Source organism: Olea europaea, chromosome 14, assembly GCF_002742605.1.
Source record: "Olea europaea var. sylvestris chromosome 14, O_europaea_v1, whole genome shotgun sequence".
NCBI classification, from domain to species: domain Eukaryota; kingdom Viridiplantae; phylum Streptophyta; class Magnoliopsida; order Lamiales; family Oleaceae; genus Olea; species Olea europaea.
The window spans coordinates 1,444,954-1,461,739 of NC_036250.1; the positions used below are offsets into that span (position 1 = coordinate 1,444,954).

At 35.8% G+C, this 16,786-nt stretch overlaps 1 protein-coding gene across 2 annotated transcripts; it reads left to right on the plus strand.

Moving 5' to 3' along the window:
* Window positions 1-7,585: 7,585 nt before the first annotated feature.
* On the plus strand, window positions 7,586-15,450 carry LOC111408722 (proline-rich receptor-like protein kinase PERK8). Of its 2 annotated transcripts, none has more exons than XM_023038475.1 (10): window positions 7,586-8,186; window positions 8,920-9,056; window positions 9,316-9,413; window positions 10,598-10,950; window positions 13,169-13,600; window positions 13,738-13,898; window positions 14,134-14,207; window positions 14,329-14,488; window positions 14,593-14,742; window positions 15,026-15,450. In XM_023038475.1, the coding sequence occupies exons 1-10, from the start codon at window positions 7,994-7,996 to the stop codon at window positions 15,101-15,103; spliced, it is 1,836 nt and encodes a 611-aa protein (XP_022894243.1). In that variant the 5' UTR covers window positions 7,586-7,993; the 3' UTR covers window positions 15,104-15,450. The 2 variants fall into 2 exon arrangements, with proteins under 2 accessions (XP_022894243.1, XP_022894244.1); XM_023038476.1 differs by having other exon boundaries at window positions 7,590-8,186; window positions 14,329-14,476.
* The last annotated feature ends 1,336 nt before the right edge of the window (window positions 15,451-16,786 follow it).

The following is a 16,786-nucleotide window of genomic DNA, read 5'->3' on the forward strand; positions in this document are numbered from 1 at the left end:
GGTGAAATCATTCCCTAGACTTTACGAAATTCTGAATTAATCTTTAGAAATTGCCTCACTTTTCTTGCATTATTAAATTCATCGACATTAGTTTAGCATTCAAACATCAAATTAACATCCGATTTTCTAGATAAAGCAAACGCAAACAAAATTATAGTATTCAGTGGAAGTCGAATATCAATCCCTGTGGGTTCGACAATTTTCAATTCTTTAATATACTACAAAACTTGACACCGTGCGCTTGCGGTATAAAATCACGTTACATAAAACGCGTGGCACAGGCCTCCATCGCTCTGTCAACCTTGGCCTCAGCCATCTTCAGCCCTTTTGGTGGCCTGCTTTGCCCTTTCGTTGGCCTCTTGTACCTTCTAGATGGCCTCTCTCTAACTTTGCTGTGCTCCTCCTCTGCCCGGGCTCTGGCCTCTTCCTCCGAGGCCCTCAATGCCTTGATCTCCCCCATCAATCTCTCCTCAACATCGATCCTGGAGTTCAGCTTGATCCCCATCTGATTCAGCTTCTCTTCATACTCATTCTCCCTCAGAGCAAACTCAGTCTTTTCAGCCTTCATGCTGTTATAAAGACTGAAGGCCTAATCATTTGTCTCTATGAGTTTGTCCAGCTCAGACTTCACCTGTTTTTCAAAGATAAAAAAAATCAAGTCAGTCATTAAAATAGTTATAAAATTGATCAAAAATCAAGTAAGAGGTATACCTTATCTGCCACTGCCATCATGTATAAAATTGATCGGTGACCATGGAGCTGAGCAGTGACCAAGGCCTCACCAATGGGCATCTCATTCAGATAGCCCTGCTCTCTCTCAACCCAGCTCCGGGTAAGCAGATTGGTCGACTCCCTCAATGGTGAAGTGAGCACGGCAATCATTCCCCTGGAAGGAAAAGGAGTTCAGAGATAATCCAAAAATATCTCTGGTCGGTGTCCCACAAAACTTTTCTAGCTCGGCCTCTGTAAATCTGGGCACCTATCTTGCAAGTTCACAGAACTGGTCCCGACAGCAGAGGGTACAGCTGGGGAGGGCAAAGAAGGAGGCGGCATGGTAGGGCTCGATAAAGGCACTGCCTCATGAATCCTCAGTGCTACCGGGGCGCAAATCGGTTTCTCTTCAATGGACCTCCTCCTCCACCTCTTCAGAACGGCTCTCCAACCGTTCTGGGACATCTTTCTTTTTTCCTTTAGCCGCAGCCGCTGCCTTTGCTGCCTTGTAGCCCCACATCTCGTCTTGATGATCTGAGAAAATAGTGAAAAGCTCAATAAATATGTATATACATAAAGAAACCACAACTGTGAATGAGGGTCAAAATATTACCTGAACTGGATGGAGCCGAACTTGAAGCTCGTACTTGCAACAAATCGGCCCGGTATAAGTTTGAATTTGAGATCACAAACTTACAGGACCTCTATTTTTTAGGTAATGATCTTATTACCTCAACTCGTCTCTGTGTATCTTTGGTTAGCGTCTCCTTCTTGTAATCTGTACAAAGGAAAAAATATCGAGGTCAGTACTTCATCAACATACGCCTTGCTAAAAGACTAAAGCCCAAAAAGACACTTACATAAAGAATGATAGAGCCTGGGAACCACGTCCTCCTTATTCACCTTGGCAGAATGAAACTGCTAAACCCCTAATACATAGAACCACTCTTCCTTCCATTTCTTAATTGAGGAAGGGGGGTCTAACACCAAAGAACCTCCTGAGCCTAATGCTTGTGTACCACCAACCCGAGTTCTTCCCATCTTCCTTAAAAGTAAACAGAGAATCGAACTGCTGGACACTTAGCTCGGGATTCCCCATTTGGTTCCATAGAATAAGGGTGGCTATTAAGGTTCACCACCCATTAGGGCATAGCTGCGTGGGGGCTATGCCCCAGAAAGAAAGGAATTTACAAATCACCCTAGGAAAGGGAAGCCTAAGACCGGCTTGATGGATAGTCGAGTTCAGAGCAACACATCCCTCAGGAGGAGTGTCAGCTCGGTCAGATGGTTCTAGTATTATCATCACTACCGAACTAGGGATGGCGTATTTAGCTCGCCAGCTGGCTAACATATCCCCTGTTACAATCGACCTATAAGAATTCGTCCCTACTCCCCATAATTATTCTCCTCAACACCCTTATTGGATCTACTTGCTCCCTTGGAACCCTCATATCCGAAGTCCATGACAGGATGCCCTAAGTCGATCGGGTTAATTATAGAAATAGGAGCAGGGGTAAAAACTTCCCTACAATTAGATGACGAACTCGTCGAGAAGGAGACTAACTCTTCCTACTGGTTGCCTCAAGAATGAACTCTAGACTCGTCCGAACTCATGTATAAACTAGGAAATAAAGCACAAATTGAAAGGAGGAAGCAGATAAGAACAGAATAATACCTGGCAAACGAATTGGGAAAACGACCTTACTCAAATATGGAAATATGGACTCAGGAGATTGCCCGAATATTTGAGAAAGTAAACCAGCGAAATAGGAGGAGAAATGACTGGTCAAGAAGGAATTTAAAGAAAGAGAAGTTGAGAGGGCGCGATCTGAACCGTTCATCTAGAAATGGAGGCAAAAAATAAACGGCTTAAAAGCCAGAGAGTCAAAACGACGTAGTTTTAGCCAAGCTTGCTGAAAAAGCTACTTATAAATGGCGTACAACTCATCCACATCAAAAGATGACACTTGTCACAGCAATGAATGTACTTCTTGGAGAAAGCATCACTGAGGTCAGCCTCCCTACAGTAGAGCTGACTTGGGAGGTAACTGTTGACATCCAAACTCCGACCTAATAAAAACAGTTCGCTAATCCCACCTCAGTTAAATGTAAGTTCAGCCTATACTCTCAGGTTGGACCCACTGTTATCTCAGAAAAATATCATGATTACCACTTGTCACAGCACCCTATCAATTTGATACACTTGCCACAGGTGACATCATCGTCGCCTGGAACAACCAATTCCAAGTCCTCGAACTCCAGCCCCTTACAGGTCATCATTACCTTGGTAATACATTGGAATATATTATGAATCACTAGTGAAAATGTCATTTAAAATGAATTTGATTATTTATTAATTGTATTAATACGCCTTTAGAACGCGAAAAAAATTTGTTTCCTTGAATTTTTTGATGGCTTGGGTTCCTATTAAAATCTAAAATTGCATAAGAAATGAGTCCAACTGAAAGAGAAATATAGGTTTCAAAAATATAATTTAAGTATATCAAAAAATAATATAAGGATATAAAAAAAAATTAGGTTAATCAATGATCTAAAAACTATACCGAACAAGGACATCTTACATGCTTCTTTCCAATACAAATCTATTTAATACATTAGATTAAACATAGACAACGATTAATGTATAGCGTACCCGCATACTTCATGCTTTTGTCATATCAAGAATGTCAACTTTCACCAAACACTTAAATTTGAAATATTTATCTACAAAATATATAGCATGCTTTGAACACAAAACTTTGGAACGACCCCCCCCCCCCCCCCCCCCCCCCCCCCCCACCACCACCACCACACCCACCACNNNCCCTCAACACCCAATTGAGAGAAAGACACCATGGACCAACTCCATATTGTCTACAAAAGCTCCCCAATCATAATTTTATTTATCCATAATTTAATTTATCCAATTTTTAATGAACAAAATTTTAAATTTAGAGTCCACTCTTTCCATTCTTCATTGCCTCATTTTTTAATTTTCTTTTCTTAATTTGAGTGCTTTCGGCTGAAAAGGGTAGAAAAATGAAGCATTCGTGCGTGTACATTATATAACTCATAAAAGGAATGCACTTAAGAATAACTTCATTAGAAAATTAACACAACAAAATTGATGATGTGATTGTGACCTATTTGAAACTAGTTTGATTTATGTATTAATGGACCGTCGTTTTTGCAAGCAAAAAGACAAAAAAGCTATTTCTTGAATCAATCAAAAATATAATATGACATCGGGTAGTCGACTACTTACACCTTGGTTATGGCTATTGTCGCCTTAAAAATTTCTAATGAGGTGATTTACTAAGTTATGGTAGTAGGTCATGATCAAGAACTCAAGTGTATTCTCAAAAATTATATGAAATTTTTTACGAAAGCTTTTCATTTGTTTCTCTTCGATGGAAGTCTTATTTTCCCATAATGTCTCCCAATTTTGGCCTAATTCTTCTTCAGTCAAAAGATATCTTTTAGTTCAAAAAGATCAATATTTTTTAGAATTAGAACAAGTGATTGCTGAGATTCGCACAAGAAACATCCATTTTGAATTTTAAGCATTATGTATGTACCACACTTTTAATGAAAAATAAATTAAATGTGCATATACTCGAAAAAATTACAAAAAAATAAATAAATTTGTCTATATTCTAATGTTTTAAATCTAGGTTCAACTTGTGATTTCAAGGTAGCGAAATACCTTGAATTGGCCTTTCAAACCGTATTTCTCTATATTAAACTCTTTCCATTTTAAAAATTGTTAAGGTGACTAATCTTGTAACCTCAACTAATTACAAAACTTATTGTAACATAAATATTATAATAAGCATTTATATAAGATGACTCGAGTTTAAGACATTTGATGAAAGAAATAAGCTTGAACATATTGAAGATATAAATATAAACTAAATTTCTCGTTAATTTTCCTGACCATTTAATTTTTTAAACGAGTTGGTTCAATGTAAACAATTATGGACCTAACCGCTTGATGAGAATCCTAATTCAATACAATCAAAAACAATAAAATCACAATAAAGAAATCGATATACAGGAACACATAAGATTTATAAAGTACGCCTCCATGTAAGTCTACATTTTCGTCTACCACTGCAGTAATTCACTATGATGAAAGAAGTTTACAAGAGAAAAATCGCATACCCTATTTTCTGTAACCTCTCTCTTTCTTTGATTATGATACAAAATCCTAAGATAGGTCCGCGTACAAACTATGTATAAACAACAATAATTAGGTTCCACGACTTAATATTGCTCAAACAACTAGTATGTGGTGTCATCACAAAATCAATTAGATAGTGATAAGTTCTCCAATTCCGATTTCATCATGACAGCCCCATGAACTTAAGGAAGAGCTGCTCGAAGAATATTGTTAAGTCACACTACTGGCACTCATTATCTTTATTTGTGCATTGAATAATTTCTGTGTTGGCAAAAAGTCTAGACAAAAAGTGGTCAAGTTGCTTTTGGGACTTCTTCAACAACACTTTACCCTTTTGAACTGGGGCTTGTCCCCCTTCTTTGGTTTCTCCTAATTATTAAATTCTATTCTCCTCATGTTTGCATGATTAATTGAATATGAAGAATCCTTTTTTTTTTTTTTTTTTTTTTTTTTTTTTTTTTTTTTGGTTTTTTTTTTTTTTGTATCACAATTTTTATGGTAGTGTTTTTATGGGTTTGCACAAGCCATTTCAAATTTTCACATGTTTTAATTTGGAGTACTTGGAAATTTAAAGATTTTACTTTTTAGTTAAGTAGAATTAAGACGGCGTTTAAGAAATATGGGGATGAATATAGAAGAAATGAGGATGATACATAAATGATTGATCGTACTAAATTGGACAGGATAAGTTTGACAAAACCCAACTCTAGCAATGAAGATGTGCGTAAAAGTGATAATATCTCAATAGAGTGTTGTACAAACGAGACCTGCTATATAATCAAGGCCAATTGGCAAGGCCGCGACCCTCGATCTTGCATCACATGGGGTCCACCGAATTCAAATCAAGGGCCGAGTTTCTGTCAACAGGGCTGTCAGTTGGCCCTGCTTGACAAGCAAAAGTCTGTGCAAATATTGACTTATATTACTGTTTTTTGTATTTTAACTAATTCTGACACCAAAGATTTGTTCCCTGCAAATTGAAAAGGATTAGTTCCAACCACTACGGGGGCCAATTTAATGGGATAATTCCATTACTTACTTTATTACCAGACACATCTTTTCGAGTGGGAGTAAAGATTACAAGTACACCACCACAAACAGCTAACAGCTTATGATTATTATATACGAACATTGTCTGCCACTGTTTCATCTTTCCTAAAGCAAACGAACTGGCAGTCTTCTTACATTGCTTATCATGTCTAAAGCAATCCTTGGCAGTTAAAAGAGAGACTCCGTGCAAGAATTTGATTTGTCTCCCTTCCTCCTCCTATCGAAACACTCGTCTCAGATAGCTTTGGTCGGGCATTTGATTTGTCTCCCTTCCACTTTAGATCGTGTGTCAGTCAGCTCTGGTGGCTCTTTCTGCTTTGACATTTGAATTGTCTCCCTTTGTTTTCGAAACACTCGACCCATATAGGTTTGGTGGTGTAATCGTCATGTCGGGTTCTTGCAGTTACAAGTGGCTAATCTTGTGCTTTCTTGCACTCATTTTCATATCAGAAGCATCAAGAGTGCCTAAGGTACATTGGGACCAAATGCTGCCTAAAAAGCTACCTTCTCCGTCTTCAGTTCCTTCCAAAGGCACAAATTCTGTCACTACATCTTCTATGGCTGTAGAAAAGGAGAGACATCTCCCTTCATCAGATGGAAACGTTTAGCCAGATTCGAGTAGGTAGCTCGATCAATGTCTTGAACAACTTATGGATGGACTGCAAATAATACAATGCAACGAGTTCTGCAGGACGAAAATAGTCAGTTGTGGACAGTTTGAAGATACACCGCAGATATACATAATCAGAAGAAAGAGGATCTGATTTATGATCCAACAGCTGGCATTCAAATGCAAAGATATATGAAATGTTAAGCCCTTCGTTGACAGGGAGATATGTCTAGTTTGTATGTAGACTACATCTAATTCTTAGGATAACTTAATGATTTCAATATAATTTTTTAGTACAAACTCAGGTGAGTCTTAATTTTTCTCCTCATAGAATGAATAAAACTCGTGTGCTCATTAATGTCCGATTCTTGACATTTACGACATGTTTTATATGATGAACAGGACTAACTTCACAAACATGATCAAACTGACAGCATATATGGCCTAGTTCCTTGTGCATTCGTCTATGGCAATTCCTTAATTCCATAACATTCTTGTTTTTATATTTTCAACTCCTCTTTTGTTTTGAAAACAAGAATTTCGTTTGAACTTTTGTATTTGTTGCTTTGGATCATTCATTGTTGCAACATCTAAATCACTAAGTTTTTAGACTATGCGCAAAATTTAAAAATAGGTAATACCAACGCAGAGTATAATAGAATATGGTGAAAAGAAGAGAGACAAACTCAAACTAACACTATCTGTCGCTATTGTTACAAATTAGTTGTTTGGACATTTAGATCCTCAAATACCTCTGGTTTTATTAGTTTTAACTTTGTGTCCTCTCTCGACTTAAAGGTAGCATTATGATCATGAAAATTGTCACTTTAGTTGTTTATAAAGTCCCTAAAGTGAAGACTAAAATATCTAAATAAAGGGCGAACATTGAAAAATAAGTCACACATGATATGAGACTTCACATTGTAAAATGAAACATACTTTTTTGATAAAAACAATCAACCAAATTGAGAGATGAAAAAGTGTTAATGTAGTTTATCTTCACTCTCATCTTAAAGAGAAGCGAAAACAAAGAACTTGAGGTACCAAACTATGAACAACCTCAAACTTGAAGGGAAAGTCAGAAATATTTCTTTCTTCACAGATCTTTGAAAAACAAGACCCTTTTTTTCCCTCTGAGAATCCTATGCAGGTGTTTGTTGCCCAAGGGCCAAGATTCCGAAGCATAATCACCAAAAAATGGAGCCCTTGATTTTATCTTCGGCTTCTTTGCTATTATCTCCTTGTTGCATAGAGGGTGTCACTTATTCCTGCCGTACTTCCTACCTATATATATCGCATATCCTCCAAATCTTCTCCTCCCCTTTCCCTCTCTCACACGCACAATTTAACAAAAACACGGATAGAGGAAGACGGAGAAAAGTTTCCAATTTACAGCAATTTCAGGGACTTGGATTTTTCTGATTTTTACATCGTCATTCATGGAGAAAAGTGAGAATGACAGGGATAATCTTAACACGCCAGGGTGCATCGTGTTCGCATGTGATGCGACAAAAGATCGCAATAAGCAGGAGTTCAAGAACACGATTAGTAATATTCGGATGCTAGGTGGGATAACTCAAGTAGGGGATAAAATTACGGTTCTTGGGGTAGTACACAAAATCCTTCACCCCAGTAAGTCTATGTTTATTTATGCATTTAATGTTACTTGAAAATTTTTTCAGTATTTTTAGGGAGTTTTTTGGTGAGTTTTACTCAAAGTATTGCAGTATGTGTGTGTGTGTGTGTGTGTGTGTGTGTGTGTGTGGCAGTTCGCACAGTTAAAAACCTCTTCCGTTTATGGTTTTTATTCTGTGCATACAAATCCTGTTCTAACAATTATTGTATGTTTGGTACGTACAATGAGAAAGCATTGAACAACTTTAATGTAATTCTTTGGCCTTAGTTCGCGCACAGTTCATTCAAAAGTTCGTACTGTTGCATCTTGAATAATAAATGAGAAAATTTAAGAATCTTCTGGCGAATTTATAATACCAAGATTGAGTCAAAAGATTAAGCAACCTTAAACTCAGCTCATAACTGACTTACTATTGGTGTCAAAATGAAATTACACAAGTAGCTTCTTAATACTATGTAGTTTCTTGCTATATTCTTCCCTTAGATTACACTTAGTCGAATTATTTTGATCTATTCAATTCTTTTTAGATCTCAAATTTATAGATAACCATCATGACAATATACGGCAAAACACATATTTATGCTGCAATCGTACATCATTAGGAATATGGTAGGAAGAATTATGGACCTGTCTTTTGTTTGTTGCATTTTTATCAGTTACAGTCATCCGTTTTTAGAGTTTTCTAACTTCGTTATGTGTTTAGTTTTGTTAACTCGTATTTGTGTACAGTGGGTTACGAAATGAAAATAGGTCACGGCCCTTTCTTTGGAACACATGTCCGTGCAATGGAAGAAGAATTCTCGAGAAAGATTGATTCTTATGTGAGCATGCTCCATCATAGTGCTGCAGAATGTGAAGCTGATGAGGTAATGTACAATAATGTTCCTTAAAACTTCTACTTTTGATGGCACATGAGTTAAAAAACTCTATGCCAAACCTTTTCACGGCTTGGGAGGATACTTTTTCTCATTTCTCACTTGTAAGTTGTACAAAACAGCTAAGCGATATCTGTAGCACGTCTTGGAGAGTACTTGTATGAGTATCATGATTTCTTTTAAAGAACGCAAAATGCTTTTCTGCTTTTCTACTTTTCAATACTAAGCCATAATAATCTCTAACTTTTAGGTTGAAATTGAAGCAAAGATTACTGTTGGAGGTCCAATGAAGAAGGTCGTCGCAAAAGAAGTTAAAACTTCCAATGCAACCTGGATTGTACTTGATAGGTAACATTTGATTTTAACATATGTTGATCGCATTTGTTTTCATTTATTTATTTCTTTTGTTTACAGGGAAATAGAGGAATTTTTTCTTTTCCGAAAAATGACTTTATTCACAGTTTTATTTCACAAAGAAGGGAGGGGGGGAAAAAATCTGATTGACCTAATGACATTAAAGGTCATAAAATGAGGTCCTAAAGTGATTTTATGCTCTCTGTTCTTATATTGTAAGCATTTTCTTGAAAATAGTATCTTGCTAAATTGAAGTGTCACTAAATCCTAATATGTGAATGGATGATAATGGATATGATTTCAGTGAATAGTATGCACTTAATGCATATCACGAACAGCCATTTGAATTATCCTCCTTTACTATGTCTCCCTGCTGGTCCATGCCAATCTCTATCGATGAGTAGACATGAAAATTAAAATTTGTTAAATAGAATCTTGTGTTGTCTATTTGAACCTAACTTTAACTTCAGTTTAATCCTCTTAATTTAGAATAGCAAGTTGCTTTTGTTTTATAAATTTATTTTAAAGTAGCAGAATAATTATAAAAGTTTGACACCAAAATGTTAGATGCTACTTCTCTTCATGATAGTTTTACTTTCCTCCACTAACTCATATGTTCATAAGTTCTATTTGGGATGAGATACATTTATTTGGCTTAGATTTTGTAACTAGGGAGAAATTCTCACAAAATTTAAAATTGTTGCATAATTGTGTCTGGAATACAAGTAATATGTTTCCTACTTTCGTGCACATTATTTCAAATATTCACAGTGACTGAGAATGTCATGTTTTTATAAAACTTTAGATAACTAGAAGTTATTTCTTTGTGTAGGATTTTATATTTTTTTCAAATAAGAAAATGTTTTGAGAAACAGTATCAATTTTATTGTTATCAAATGTTAGGCATTTCAAAATATAAAAAGCAAAGAAAAATTTATTTTCATGTACACTTTAGCTGAAACGAGATTATACATGTTTCCTTTGATCACAGTCCCAATTTCTTAGCCTATATTGTTTTCTTAATATCAATATTTTAATATCAAGCTCATTCTATGAGATTGTTGATGTTAATAATGAACTTTCCACTTACCTTAATATGGGTATGTTTTAATTGTTTCATTTGTATTCTTCAAGTGCATACATATTTTTGAGGGATAGCGGATAATTTCTATTGACAGGCACCTAAGAAAGGAATTGAAATATTACCTTAAAAACACACCTTGCAAGGTGGCACTGGTCCTTGATGACTTATCATTGGAGGTTTTGAGGCCATATTCTTCTAATAAGGATGTTGGAGATATTGAATACACGCTGTTTTACTCACTATCCAAGCCTGTCAAGCCACTATCTGATCAAGATAACGAGACAATTGACAATTCTATCATTTCTGTCAATTCTTACTTATCTATGAGTACCTTGGACGGCTCTAATATGACCAAGAACAGCTCAATATCATTAACACCCAATTCTAATGATCACAGCTTTTCCTCACAAGATGAATCAAGCCGAAATAGTACGCCGGGAAAATCAGGTTACAAATATTGTTCAATAGTTAAGAATACTTGACTTGGCATTTTTGCTCTATTTGATTTTAATTTGTGTCTGAACTGTCAATTTTCAGTTGAAATGGACCTTTAAGTAGAACTTTCGTTTTATCACTTGATTGTTGGAAGAAACTGTTGTTAATTTTTGGTAAACTGCCTTTTGTTTTGAACAAATTTGTCTAAAAATTTACAACGTTAGTGATTAAAAACATTTTAATAATAGTTTTCAGTACACCCATTACTAAATGGACCAGATTTACTCTTATTAAAGTCCTAATATGTGCAACATTTTCGTAAATGGTTGTTGGTAGGATTTGAACTCAAGACCTCTATCCATTCTTATTGGGTTTGCCCGTTTCTAATAGAGTGTCGAACCAATTCATTTAAAAGCTTAATGATGTAGGATTAGATAAACACAAACACAGAACCAGTCACATAGGAGGAGAGGGGGAAGTAGAAACCAGGGAGGAAAGATGAAGAAGTAGAAGGAGAAAAGAGAGGGCGGTGGAAGTCTGCAACACTCAATTCATTTCATTCAGCCATCAAATCTGCCCCCATGCATAGAAGGCTGCATATTTTTATACAAAACAAAGTATAAAAGGGCTTGGGCCAGCCCAATAAATGATACAAGCCCAAAAACAAAATAAAAGGCTTGGGCAAGTCCAAAACATAATACAAGCCCAAATAAAATACTAACTAAATAGTCCAAACTAGATGTCCTCATCACTTAAGTTATTAAAGATGCTACCTTTTTATTTATTCATGACTTATTCTTAACAGAAACTTTGACCTCTTTTTCATTTTGCATTCCTGGATTATCTTGTCATCAATATTCAATAAAACTCACATGCATAGGAGGATGTTATCTTGAAATAACGTCATATCATAACTTATGCCAGAAAATTTCTGTGAGGGTGGTGCCCTTGTGATACTTTTCAGTTCTTTGTCAAAAAAAAAGAAAATGATAAGTATTAAATACTAATGACAAAAGTAAAATTGTCGATGTATTTGAATTTGGTATATTTACATTGATTTAGATACTCTCTTGCTTAAAAGTTTAAATTTCATAAAGAGTTTCTCATCTCGTATGCCCTTTGATCTTCAGTCTCTATCTCTACTTTTCACTTGTATCCAACTTTAATAAATAATTTCAACAAACACTGATGCTAAACTTGAAAATAAGTATGTTGTTTCTCTCCCATCAATGCAAAAACAAAGAAGTCCGCAGAGATCCTCTGATTCACCCACAAAGATCCCCAAGGAAGAAATTTCACACGAGGTTGTGGAATTTCATTCGCTAGATGAATCTATCTTCAACACTAAGCAAGATAAATCAGGTTTAATTTTTTTTATATGTTTAAATACATTTGATTTGACATTTCCTCACCATCTTATTCAAATTTTGTGTTTGAACTCTCACTTATCAGCTCAACCATCTTTTCATGAATTTACATTTAATTTGGCACTTCATTATCAGAAGGAAATTTTTTTTTAGAATTTTTTTTCATCCCCTTCTTTTTTTCCTTTTATTTGCACTTCACTTGGAAGCAGTGTCATGCGTCATAACCCCCCAAAAGGCTTGTCCTTTATATGACATTTCTAGTTCTTCACCATAAATAAAATTATTAGGTAGTACTCTCAACATTTCGTCGAGGACAAAAATAAAATTATTAGTGTCTTTGAATTTAGTTTATAAAGATTGTGGTATATGTTCTTTCTTGGTTAAAACCATGCAAGTAGCAGAAAAAATGGTTGTCTTGTATGCCTTCATAATCTTCGGTCTCAAACTCTCGTGGCTAAATTCGCATGTGGCAGCACATCTTGATCTCTGTGTCGCACATGTTTGTAATTATTGTTAAACCATCTCATCTAAGAATTTAAGTTATATATATATAGCTCCTCATAAGCACAACATGCACTTAGTCAATATGTCCCCCACGCACCCACATGCATAATGTTGCATCATTTTTATCATATGTGCACGGTTTTCAAAAATGCCTGGCATTGATGTTCGGACTTGGGATCTCTTCCTGCTCTAGTACCATTTTGAATCATTTCATTTAAGAGCTTAATCTGTTACAAAGAAATAGGTATATATACGTGCATGTGTGTGTGCGTGTGTGTGTGTGTGTGTTTTTTTTTTTTAAATAAATGTATATAAATATGTATTTAATATAGTCTTCAATAATGAATGAGTTTCATTAGGTAACAATGCTGAAGGGAAAAATAAATATGCTGTCTCTCCCCCAATGATGATCAAAGAAAGTTCTCAGAGATCCTTTGTTGTGCCTGTTCTTTCGACTGTTAATGGGATGAATAATGGGCTAAATTCAATTGGATTTAGTTATTCCAAAATCAAGATTGCAACAGATAATTTTTCATCTAATAATTTACTCGGAGAAGGTGGATATGGTGTTGCCTATAAAGGTCAGCTTAAGGATGGGCAGCTTATTACAGCAAAGGTGCTAAAAGAAGCAAGTATACAAGGGTCTGCAGAATTTCATTCTGAAGTAAATGCACTGAGCTTTGTGCGTCATAGGAACATCGTCACGCTTCTTGGTTATTGTTGCAAGGAAAGCACTAACATATTGGTCTACGAATATATCTGGAATAAGTCTCTCGAGTGGCATTTATTTGGTAAAAATATTTAGTACATATAAGAATTTTTACATCTCTATAGTTATTTATCCTTTGTCATAAGGGGGTAAATGTATTCCTTCTCTATCTATCTCTATCTCTCACCATATTTGATCCTCATATATATTTATAAACAGATAATGTGGATCGTGTTCTTGAGTGGCGCCGGAGACATGCTATTGCCATTGAGATTGCACAAGGTTTGTGTTATCTACACGAAGAGTGTCGGGGATTTCCTATCATTCATCTGGACGTGAGGCCTAGCCAGATATTGCTCACACATGACTTTGTTCCCATGGTAAAATTTTTATTTCTCAGTCCAATTATCCTATGTTTTCATTCACTTTATTTAATTCATTCATACAATTTATTCTTCCAATTTGATAGTCTTGTAAACAATCTCCTATAAAGGTCTAAGATCTTTGCTGGTCAAGTTATAAGGTTATCCATAGCATAATCTCAAATGCCGACCTGCAAATAATTTAGAGGCGATCAATTATGTCGTTGATTTTATTCATTTTACTGATGCATAGCTGCAAGATTGTGGACTTGCAAAATGGAAGACAGATGAGGTTGATATGCAAACCCGAATTCTTGGCACTCCAGGGTGAGTTTAGGTTCTGTATTTACAGAAAAAGAATTCCAGAAATTTTTTCTTGAAATAGGAACTTTGGAGTGCGTGGTCGATCTTCTAGTGAATTGAGCTTGAGATTTCTTACCTTGTGCAGATATATTGCTCCGGATTACACAAAGAATGGCATTGTTTCTGTACAAACAGATATTTACGCATTTGGGATTGTCCTGATACAATTGATGTCAGGACGCCGAATAGTGGATTCGCCAAGAGACGACCACCAACAATCCATTATACAGTGGGTATGTTGTCTGGTAGTATTTCTCGTGAAATAAGTGCTATTACCACGTTGCAAACTGTTGCTAGTTTTGCAAATAATCTTATATTTTTGTACTGAATATGTCTTCTGGTGTTTCAGGCATTACCACTGATTCAGCCGCTTGCATTAGACAAACTTATCGATCCTCGTCTTGGGGACTCATATAGGATGTATGAAGCGTATCACATGGCTAGAACAGCATCCTTGTGTGTCCATACAGACCCTATGATGCGTCCATCAATGGGAGAGGTAAATTTATGATGCTTTAAATATTAATCATATCGGACTTTCAGTATATAGTAATATCGCATATATCAGCACGTTTGGTAAGCACGCTGGATTGCATATAAACCATTCTTCAGATATCAAAATATTCTACAAACATCTGCCTTTTTACTTGGAAGCATTTTTAAGCTTAGCAAACACCTCCAAACTCATCTGCTATTTTTATATCTTCCTGGTGAACTATAACCTGATAATATCAGCATCCTTCATATTACCTTTACTTATGGCATCATGAACTCGGCTGCAGGTGTTGCACCTTCTTGATGGGAAACACGATCATTTCCTCCAATCAAAAGAGAAATGTATTCCTCATTATAGAACGTAAACAAATGAACAATTTATACAGAGGGACTTGGTTGAGGTGATACCAGATATTTCTTCATATTGATCTTCTACTAAATGTGCAAAAAGACATTAGCAAAATCACAACTCTTTCCCTTGTCGTTGATGTTATTCATACTTCCCTCATTGAGTAGGACACGTTTGACATAAAACCGAAGACTGAACAGCTTGAAACCATTGGCGGCTAGATTTAGAAAATGAGTTCATAGAAAAGATTGGAGGTCTAATGAGTTCAAATTTGGGGATGATACTCTTTTTTCTATTCTTCATTTTCTGTAATTAAACTATCACACTCTTGTGGATTGAATTTATAAATCACTGTTCTTTTTTCTAGAATGTGAACATAAATTCTGAGCAGTATGTTTGCGCAATGTACATAACTGATACATTTTGAGTGCGATTTGTTAATTGTTTTTTTCTTCTAAGGCAAAATTTTCTCCTAATTGGGAAGATCATTGTGCTATATTTGGTTGCTTAAAAGCAATTTCACATACACCAGAAATTAAGGTCAAAAGTGAGCTTACTAAACTTGGAAAGACGACCTTCGAGAAATGATGGAAAAGGAAACGCGTCCATTTTCGTATCGAGAGATTGAGAGCCAAAAGACCACTTTGTATATCCCAGTTTGACATTTGAGTTAAAAGTGTGTTGGGGCGATGTTGGGACTACTCATTTTTCAAAAACATTACTATTATAAAATCTATAAACCCTGAAATTGGGACTCAACTCAAATAAACCCTTTAACTCTCAAGCTAAATATGATTATATTATAGCAAAGCTTTTGAAAAGTCAAATATTACTTCTAAAACTAAGAAGTTATTTTTTTTAACACGATTGAATAATTCTTTGAGAACACTTTCTTTGACCAGAACAATTTTAAAAGGAAGATGCTATAAAATAGTTTTCTTTGTAAAAACTCTCACAAGAAGTAAAAGTAAAAAATATGTTGGGGATCCTAGGAGTTCAATCAACCAAAACATCAAATAATAGAAGAAATTCTAAGGCAAAACAATGAAAAAGGGATGGAAAAATACAACCTGTGTTCAGCCGGAATTTGGACAGATTTTTCTCCTTCTTTGCAGTAGCTTTCTTCCCTTCTAATGGCTGTTTTTCAGGCTCAGGAACAGCCTTCCATGACTTGCAAATTACCTTCCAAGAGAGATGGGAAAACCAATGAAGAACCACCACCCTTTGCTGGAAAATCGATCCTGATCGAGAGCTCCACTTTGAAATGGCAGAGAGAGTTACATAAGAAGGGGAAGGAAGTAAAGACCATGCCTCTGCCAAAAACGTGGGAAGACCTTATTGTGTCAACATCAATACCATCAAGTCACAACATCTCTCCCAAGATTAAATCTCGGCCGTCGATCTTCATCCAATGTCCACAAAAACTGAATAGATGGTGTTAGGTGAACCATATTCTCACATTCTTCACCTTGGTTCTCCTAACACTCTCTCTTGGTTGCGAATTTGCACATGGAAGAACTGTTCATCACCATCGTCCACTACCTGCAAGAAAAATTAACCAGTGTCAATATGTAATAAAGATAAGCACAATTTAAATTTACCTACAGGTAGAATTTTTGTTCCCATATCAGAGGGATTCCTATCAGTGTGAATTTTAACAAGTTTAACTTCACCTTGAGACAGTTTCTCACGAATAAAA

Excerpts from the sequence above, each read along its gene's own strand:
- LOC111408722 (XM_023038475.1), top strand. The coding sequence starts at position 7,994 with ATGGAGAAAAGTGAGAATGACAGGGATAATCTTAACACGCCAGGGTGC. Across the intron at positions 9,057-9,315 it reads CAGAATGTGAAGCTGATGAG|GTTGAAATTGAAGCAAAGAT; the intron begins GTAATGTACAAT and ends TCTAACTTTTAG. Across the intron at positions 14,208-14,328 it reads CGAATTCTTGGCACTCCAGG|ATATATTGCTCCGGATTACA; the intron begins GTGAGTTTAGGT and ends TACCTTGTGCAG.